The sequence below is a fragment of the Photinus pyralis genome, unplaced genomic scaffold (genome assembly GCF_008802855.1).
Source record: "Photinus pyralis isolate 1611_PpyrPB1 unplaced genomic scaffold, Ppyr1.3 Ppyr1.4_LG8, whole genome shotgun sequence".
Classification (NCBI taxonomy): domain Eukaryota; kingdom Metazoa; phylum Arthropoda; class Insecta; order Coleoptera; family Lampyridae; genus Photinus; species Photinus pyralis.
Window position 1 is genome coordinate 21,365,718 of NW_022170819.1, and position 9,174 is coordinate 21,374,891.

The following is a 9,174-nucleotide window of genomic DNA, read 5'->3' on the forward strand; positions in this document are numbered from 1 at the left end:
ATAAAATGAATCAAATCTGCTACGAAAAGCTTGCAATTAAATTTTGCGAATTAATTTGATGTAACTTGCCGTCAGTAGATAGGTATGATTCTTGTTATTGTGTTAAATCACTGTATCCCTTTAAGTATTAACAATTAAAAACTCACCCTTCAGGTACAATTCGCTATTGAGGGACGAACGATGCACTAAACTCAAAGGTTAACGTACGAATGGCCGAATAAATTTAATATGGTATTTAGGATTTGTATTCGTATTAGTTACGCATTAAGCGATAATGCGTACGGCGTAAAGGCCAATTTCGCCGCTATCACCTTATCTGCAATAAGAAGGTGGACGTCTGGAAAAACCAGTGCCGCTTGTCACATTTTATTTCTGTTCGTGCATTTAATTACGTTTCAAAGATTCACTTATCGATTTGAATCAAATATTTTGGTTATTTTAAAATTAGATCACTTTCTGTTCAAGAATTTAAAATGACTTTCGACTTTTTACTGTGACTTGCTTAATGCTTAGCTACTGGAAAACTTATCCTTTCCTAATTTCTCTGACTTTAAGCTTTGATTTTCTGAAAATTGCTTGCTTGCATAAAATTAAACACAAGTTTAGATATACTGGGTGTCAACGAATCTATTTGACAAACCATAGTTACATGTATCAAAATGAAATTCGGTACAGATCAATGGTACGTGAAGAGGAGAGCTTTCGTATATTTTTCTCTTTCTATCCACTTTCCGTTTCACCGGAAATGATCCAGGTTTTGAATTTGTAGATGGAACATCCTGCATATTTTTTAATTTTTGGATATCTGAGTCTAAATTAACATCGTTAGTTGCGTTAAAAAATCCTTTTTTCGGTCATGCTTGTCAATATGAAAATACTAGTTAGACACGAAAATGTCATTTTGCCAAACTGTTTTATTTCTGTCTCTCGTATTAGCCACTAAATCTTTGCGATTGTAATTTTCTGAGATCACCTAAGATTAGTGTCCAATCATGGCCACCTAGATGCAATATTAAAAGTGGCTCAAAGAAGTCAAGTTAATGTCCACAAATATACAGAGTGTTCTATTTAAAAATTCAAAACCTGGACCATTTCCGGTGAAACAGGAAGTGAGTGAATTCCATTTTACATTCTTTTGTTATAGACCCTAATAATCATATACAGCACATCATAATAATGGAGGCACTAAATTTCATATTCTCTTGATTGAAATTTGAACGAACCAAGTACCTTACGGCATAATTTAAAAAGGTTAACACTCGCCATCGGTACAATTGTACCTTTTAGTATTTTCTTTCATAATCCTTGGCAAATAAGTATTTGTATGCGTGAAATGAATGATATTCACTGGTACCACTACAATACTTTCCGGTAATTAAAGGAATTATGGAAGTTTAGTAATAATGGCACTATTATAGTGATTGTACTGTCAACTCTTGAATAAACTCCTCTCCTCAAGTCGCATTGAACCGACCGAAGAGGTCGCCTGCGGCCGCTTTCCGGTGTATTGCTTGCACTCGTGTTTTACCTATTGTGATGAGTGAAGTGTTAATTTTAGCTTATGTAGTTTTTTGTAAAAATTATTATGAGTAGTGGCAAAACTGCTGCATCAAGTCAACCTAAATGGCGAACAACAGGGTTGGTATAAGTATACAGTGTGATTGATTCTGCGTGTGCAAGAGTATATATTTCATTTATTATTGGAGACTATACTTTCAATTTCTGATAAAGCTACATGCATTGAATAATAAATTTTATTATTCAATGCTACATGTTCAAAAAAAGTGATATAAAACCAAAATAGCATCAGAAAACAATTTTTGTTGGGCAAATCAAGTTTTTGTTTACAAAATAATAATGGAGCAACTTTCTAAATTTTATGATTTCATTCACAGATTTTAGGCAGTTTGCTGAAGAAATTGATACTGTTGATGAAAACCCAATTATGAGTCTTGAGATGTGCGACATTATTTTGGGTGAAACAAATTTAAAAGTCCAACAGGTTTGTGAGGCTTATGATTTCCGAATGCACCACAAAAAAAATTGAGCCATTCACTGAGAGCGATCTTGATACAAGCTGGTCAACACAATATTTTTTATTATGGCAACGAGGTGCCTCCAACAGTTTTTTGCAAGTTTGGAAGGTTCTTTGATATTTAATTTCTTAACAAGCGCAAGTTTTTTAAGCCAAATTTGGGGGATAAATTTACGGATTCACCGGAACTGAACCCTAACTCTTTTCAGTGTAACAAAAATATACTGGCGCGCTTAACTAGTTTGTCCTTGACCGCGTACGGTTGATTTAATCTCCCTAAGGACAGCGTTTTATTCGGCGTTAACTCTTAGTTCCTCTTAAATTTGCGATAATCCATATTTTTTCTGCTTGGATTAAACTGACGAATTCACTTTAGAATTTTTTTTCTCTTTTTATTGTAACTAACAGAACTCGCGTTGTCAAACTTTACGTTTCAACGAAACCAAAATACCAGTAACCACCACTGGGTCTCTTTGGGACAAAACTACGTGGTTATTCCTTGGTATTTCCCGATCGAAAACTTTTCTAGAACCTTCCTCTAATTAATTATGAGATCATTTTCGTTGCTCGCAACGCAGCGCGAAAAAACCAAATAATCTGAATTGCCGGTGGTTCAGAACCGTCTGTCTCAAGAATATTTTTCTACTAATTCCTTCTTATTGAATTACCGCTCCTTTCAACGCGACTGATGGTAAAAGCTCAACTATGTTTTTTTAACGCGCCAATTGGAATTACCATCCCCACGAAAGCACAGCAAAAAGAGGCCGTCCCTTGGCACTGACCCGTCTTCTGGCGATCCAAGGAATGATCTCATGCTTAATTCGAAGTTGTAATCTAATCGAGATAACTAAACATGATACAAATCCCCGATGTCTAGTCTCCGGACATCCCGAATCCATCAATAAAACAATGCTCCACAGAAATTAGACGGCGAAGCAAGGACAATCTTCCATTCCACCGAATACTTGTTTATTTATTCTTACAATGCCACTAAGTACTAAACAATTATCTGGAAAGGCGGCCCTCGAACTTTTCAACGAAATTTCGAAAAAAACTGCAGATTTTAGACCTACCGTTACACGACCCAGATGCCATTTGGATTAAAAATTGCAAAATCTAAAAATGTCTTGGGGTTAAATCTTTAAATCATTATTGGATTCTAGAGTTCTTAGGAAATGTCCTAAAGTAAGAATGCGTTAACCCCTAAAAAAATGTAACCCTTTCAGAATTTACCTCCTAACTAGTAGGCCAACTAGTGCTCAATTTTAAAATGGATTTGAGAGAAATTTTGATATCAATAATTTTAGGGTCCCGATTGGAGCTTCAAGAATAATAGAGAGTTTCAAGTAGCTTATTCGAACCCAGTAAATATGGCACTCCGTTTAGAGTATAAGACTAAGAAATCCTTTTAATTGAAAATGATACTGTAATGAAAGGAATCAATATCTACCAACCATAGTGTCTTCCTCCTCGGCCCCTTATCGTGATCGGATATATTCCCTTATATCTCCAGAACGGATTGTCTGAAGAGGGTACTCACAAAGGGCGATTGGAACGTCAGGAAGAAATATCCAAACAAAAGCATTTATACTTGTTTTTTATGTATGTGGAGTCCTTAACATTAAAAGTAAGAGAATAATGCAAACAATTGTATAATTATTAATGATACACGCTGTATATACCCTACAAGCGACTTCGGCTAGTCAGATCAACTAGCTACTGATAAGCATTCAATGGGAACAATTTGTCCCACACAGAGTAACGTTCCTCATACAAATTCTGCTTCATGCTCAATTCATTTCCAATATCCATGTACTTCCTCTTCCCTGGAGTATACGGAATCGAATGAGCATTACCCAGCGGTTCGCTATGATGATGAGGAGTAGGATTGCTGAAATGATCTGCTAAGCGAAGGTGTCGATATTTCGTCACCACTTACCCAGTGATCGCAAAATTGGTCCACATCGTCGTTAGTTTCCTGACCATTGTGTACTCGGGGTCGGTTACATTAAATTTGGGAAATAACTGCGATATGTAGAATAAGTAGATTAGATCGTCATGGTGAACAACTCCTACAATCACTCATAAGTAAAAGTTCAAGAAAGTAGATAATTATTACCGTAAGGTACGGTGGAATTAGGCAACTTAACGTGACTGTATCTTCCTTGATAGCTGAACTTGTAATAGTAAGTGCACTCGGTGTTTTTTGCGGAGAGTAGCTTCACTCCTCTATGCACTCCAAATCCCACTAATCCATCGGCGTATAACTGTTTCAAGTTAAAGTAGAGAACAGCGCTCTTATTGGCGTATTACTTACATGTCCTAGGCCTGTTCGGTCAGAGTCGGTTAGAGGACCATTCCCCAAGAAAGCCCTCCTCAGTTCAGAGCTAATGGATAGAGATCTGGTTGTATTTCTTTCATAGACGAATGCGATAGGGGCGACCCTGTCGAAGTCTTTGTCCATCTCTTCTAATAGTTTCGGGTTGGCAAACACCTCTAAATATTTCTTGTTTGCCCAAGGTATCATCCAAAGTGATTCTGCTTACCTGCCGCAATATACGAAAATTCTTGATCCGTTATACCTGCAATTATAGGCACTTTGGCAAAGTCCCCTCTAAGAACGCTTCTCAGTGGGTGCTCAGTAAGAAATCGTTCTTGTCCGAAATCCGGCTCAACAACCGGTGTCCACAGTAAAACTGGATCAAAGCCATACTCCTACAATTTTATCGATTACTTTGGTGTGCCACCTCTGGGTGTGACGTACCGCAAATCCTCGCAGAGATTCTCCTAGTTCCTCCGCACTTTTGGTCTTCAAGCATGTGACAATCTTCTCGGATGTGTCATCAGGGCAGCCGAGTAATCGAGCCTGCTTCTGCGCGAGATTGAGCTGGTGATTCCCAATTGGCCACTGTCCAAAGACTGTGTCGCTCATTGCTATGGCTCTGTGAAACAGACCTAAACGAAGATTACTTGCTTCACTCTTGTGGTATCAACCTCTAGACATTGATGACAGTAAGTGGGCGGTGACGCTGATGCCGCCCGCGCTGTACCCGACGATCGTCACCAAATTGGGATCACCACCGAACGCCGCGATGTTTTTCTTCACCCACTTCAACGCGATCACCTGGTCTTTCATGCCATTATTTCCAGGCGCCCATTTATCTCCAGTACTCATATAGCCTAAAACACCCCCTAACTCCAATGCGACCCAATTTTCATACTCACCTAAAGACCCTAATCTATAATTGATAACGACCATGACCACGTCTTGATCTATAAAGTATTGCGGTCCGGCCCAGTTACTCGCGGAGGTCATACTGTAAAAACCACCCGGATGGATGAAGAACAGTACCGGTCGTTTGGGGTTGTGACGTTTTGTAGGTAACTGTAGGGCATAAGTTGGGTTTTAGGAAAACCACGAAGTGATACTTACTTCAGTGGTGTAGACGCTTAAGGATAGGCAGTCTTCGGAAATCGGCCTTAGAATTGGTTGTGGACACATTGGGCCATCGACGGTCGCGTTGTAGACGCCAGTCCATTTTTCCACCGGAACTGGAGGCTGGAATAAGAAATATCGTGTTTAGTTTATTTTCCAAAAGTAGGCTTTTTTTCTGTACTTTTCGTCTGCAACTATGGAACCGTTTGAAACCTTGGAGTAAGAGAAGGAAAGACGTTAATGGTGTTTCTCATAAAAGCGACCAAGGTGGGAAAGGTGCTCTAAAGGAGAAAGCGCGAATGAGATGAAAGATGGCTGGAGAAGTGGCCCCGGGTTATAAATGGACTAACTGGGTTAAAGCTCAGGAAGAAGAAGAAAACTTTTTTCCTTTTGAGGCTTAAGGTATTTCTGGGCTCCAGCAAATTTCCATTATTGTTCTCTTTGTCTATCTCAGAAAAAAGAAGAATGCACAACATCAAGGGGGGCATCTTTTACTCCAAAATTTACACCCCTGCTGTCAATCCCCTAAGCAGAGTTGCCACCCCTTCAATAATTTTAAATTGAACGTTGGATCGAGTGATACATCATCGGAAAGGGCTCTTAATTTCCTATACGTCTATGGTTTATTTTTTAAATTTGAGCGAGTTGTTTGTAGGGTACCGGGTGTCAAATCGCAAAAAATATTAAATTTATTTACCTGAAACCTTAGATCTCCCGTTGGCGCCTGCGCATATCTTATACCCCGGAAGGAGTATATCGACTTTCCTAAAAGGCTTTTAATTATACCACCCTCAACATCACCAAGGGATGTGGTAACTCTCGGATTTTCTGCACTAGCATATCCGCTTATAGAATAAATCAAACAAACACAAAACCAGAGCTGCATATTGGTCGTTATTTGACTGTTCGTGGAATAAACACGATTAAATGGATTTGCAAGTACCTAAGTACTAACAGATTATATAGTAGGAATTTCCCCGTGACACTGTCATCAACGCAGCTGCCGGTAATTCCCAATTAATTAATAAGCAGCGAGTGCTCCGACCTATGAATTACTGTTGATCTAAAATTTTCCAACCCACTTGTGTTTTATCAAGCACCTTGTGATTGTTTTCTTCCGTTGTCTGAGTTACTGTTTATTTACTTACTGGGTTTTTTTTTGCTTTATTTACACAGCAACTATCAGTAGATACGCAAAAAATTCCCATAACTTGTAACAAAAATAGTGTATGTACGGTCATTGACAAAAGTAAAGAACGTTACCTAGTAGGTAAACTCTACAGCAGTGCCTATCACATTGGGCTGAGTCGGTCTCTTCAACGAGGAGATAACTTAATTTATTGGTTCGCATTTCCAAGCTGCACAATATGCGGCACATGCTGCAGGATTCACCTATTCGGCGATCATTACTTTTGTCAATGACTGTACATAACCGAATAATTGTAAATTGGCAAATAGTAATGACTAAAGGTATTTTGACCATTTTAAGTGGAAAATTTAAAACCAAGAATCGAATTGCTCGTTATGGTAAAGCGCTCTGAATCAAGTTCAGTGGGTTCCTGGTTGCTGATGATAAACTATATAAGACGTCAAAACATCATTTTTCTTCTGTGAGGTTATCTAAAGTATGGTATAGATTAAGTTGGTGCCTTTCGAGATTGATGACATTTTGTTTGATAGCCTAATCTGTTTCATTCTTAGGTTTTCATAGTAGTTGTCCCACCCCTTCATCCCTCGGCACCCCCAACTTAATTTCAAGTACAAATGGAATCATAATCACTTTAAAGGTCCTTACCCACTCCTTGTAAGCGTGTTAGTCGCTGATAACTTTTACAAACGAAATGGTGCTTGATCGGATAGATCCTAGAGATTTTATAGATTCCTGCATTCCGTTGCTCCTGTAGATCCTGTGCACCTTTGTACACTCTGCTGGTTTTTACATTCTATAGGTCCTGTAAATTCTGCGAATTGTGCAGTAGGTACTTGTATTCCGTAGAATGTAGATACTGCACGTGCTTTTGATACTGTTGATTCGATAGTTTCTGACGATTCTATAAGATCTGTTTCGCCATTCAAGTTCTGTAAATACCTTGGTTCATGTAAATCATACATATTCTGTAGGTTCTGTAGATGCAGAACGCCCTGTAAAATCACTAGGATCTGCATATTTTAAAAGCTTTAGGAGTAATTAAGTGTTGTGATCTAGACAATTATGTCTGTAGACCCTGTGGATTTGAGCCCAGAAAAACAAATTGTCTCAGATCAACCCGGAAAAATTTTTTTCTTATAGAATGTGGCCTGTAGAATCCATAACTTCAAACAGTTCCAAGATTGGGCTAATAGTTCAAAAGTTACAGCCCTTTCAATTTTCTTTCGAAATTGGTTTCTAGTCTATAACTTTTGATCCTGCTTTTGATTGAGCAGTCCGATCGAAAAAGTACGAATTGTTTTGGATTCTACGCACCAAAATTAATAAGAAAAAGTGTTTTCCCGAGAAATTTTGGTGTAGTCGATTTTGGTAAAAAAAGCTTTTTTTGAAGCCCCGAAAAAAAAATTGTCTCCGATCGACCGGAAAAAAATTTTCTTATAGAATGTGGCCTGTAGAATCCATAATTTCAAACAGTTCCAAGATTGGGCTACTAGTTCAAAAGTTACAGCCCTTTGAATTTTCTTTCGAAATTGGTTTGTAGTCTATAACTTTTGATCCTGCTTTTGATTGAGGAGTCCGATTGAAAAAGTACGAATTGTTTTGGATTCTACGCACCCAAATTAATAAGAAAAAGTGTTTTCCCGAGAAATTTTGGTGTAGTCGATTTTTGGTAAAAAAGGAAGGTTATACACTGCCTTTTTGAGCCCCGAAAAAAAAATTGTCTCAGATCGATCCGGAAAAAAGATTTTTCTTATAGAAAGTGGCCTGTAGAATCCATAATTTCAAACAGTTCTAATATTGGGCTACTAGTTCAAAAGTTACAGCCCTTTGAATTTTCTTTCGAAATTGGTTTGTAGTCTATAACTTTTGATCCTGCTTTTGATTGAGCAGTCCGATCGAAAAAGTACGAATTGTTTTGGATTCTACGCACCAAAATTAATAAGAAAAAGTGTTTTCCCGAGAAATTTTGGTGCAGTCGATTTTTGGTAAAAAAGGATGGTTGTTCACTTCCTTCTTTTGAGGCCCTCAAAAAAAATTGTCCCAGATCTACCCGGAAAAAAATTTTCTTATAGAATGTGACCTGTAGAATCCATAATTTCAAACAGTTCCAAGATAGGGCTACTAGTTCAAAAGTTACAGCCCTTTGAATTTTGTTTCGAAATTGGTTTCTAGTCTATAACTTTTGATTGAGAAGTCCGATCGAAAAAGTACGAATTGTTTTGGATTCTATGCACCCAAATTAATAAGAAAAATGTTTTCCCGAGAAATTTTGGTGCAGTCGATTTTTAGTAAAAAAGGAAGGTTATACACTGCCTTCTTTTGGGCCCCGAAGAAAAAATTGTCTCAGATCGACCCGGGAAAAACATTTTCTTATAGAATGTGGCCTGTAGAATCCATAATTTCAAACAGTTCCAAGATTGGGCTACTAGTTCAAAAGTTACAGCCCTTTGAATTTTTTTCGAATTTGGTTTCTAGTCTATAACTTTTGATTGAGAAGTCTGATCGAAAAAGTACGAATTGTTTTGGATTCTACGCACCAAAATTAATAAGAAA

At 37.9% G+C, this 9,174-nt stretch overlaps 1 protein-coding gene across 2 annotated transcripts; it reads right to left on the reverse strand.

Moving 5' to 3' along the window:
- Positions 1–3,613: 3,613 nt before the first annotated feature.
- On the reverse strand, positions 3,614–6,482 carry LOC116179041 (venom carboxylesterase-6-like). Of its 2 annotated transcripts, XM_031498744.1 has the most exons (11): positions 6,169–6,482; positions 5,469–5,594; positions 5,261–5,420; positions 5,196–5,215; positions 5,030–5,132; positions 4,800–4,990; positions 4,582–4,750; positions 4,353–4,531; positions 4,155–4,302; positions 3,975–4,107; positions 3,614–3,926 (listed from the first exon to the last, which is right to left on the reverse strand). In XM_031498744.1, the coding sequence occupies exons 1-11, from the start codon at positions 6,355–6,357 to the stop codon at positions 3,752–3,754; spliced, it is 1,593 nt and encodes a 530-aa protein (XP_031354604.1). In that variant the 5' UTR covers positions 6,358–6,482; the 3' UTR covers positions 3,614–3,751. The 2 variants fall into 2 exon arrangements, with proteins under 2 accessions (XP_031354604.1, XP_031354602.1); XM_031498742.1 differs by having other exon boundaries at positions 5,030–5,215; positions 6,169–6,480.
- Between the last annotated feature and the right edge of the window lie 2,692 nt (positions 6,483–9,174).

What these genes read in the sequence shown, in the direction of transcription:
- LOC116179041 (XM_031498742.1), bottom strand. Translation starts at nt 6,357, where the DNA reads ATGCAGCTCTGGTTTTGTGTTTGTTTGATTTATTCTATAAGCGGATAT. An exon ending in ATTTTCGTATATTGCGGCAG is followed by an intron (nt 4,532 to 4,581) that starts GTAAGCAGAATC and finishes AGAAATATTTAG; the next exon opens with AGGTGTTTGCCAACCCGAAA. An exon ending in ACCGAACAGGCCTAGGACAT is followed by an intron (nt 4,303 to 4,352) that starts GTAAGTAATACG and finishes AACTTGAAACAG; the next exon opens with TTATACGCCGATGGATTAGT.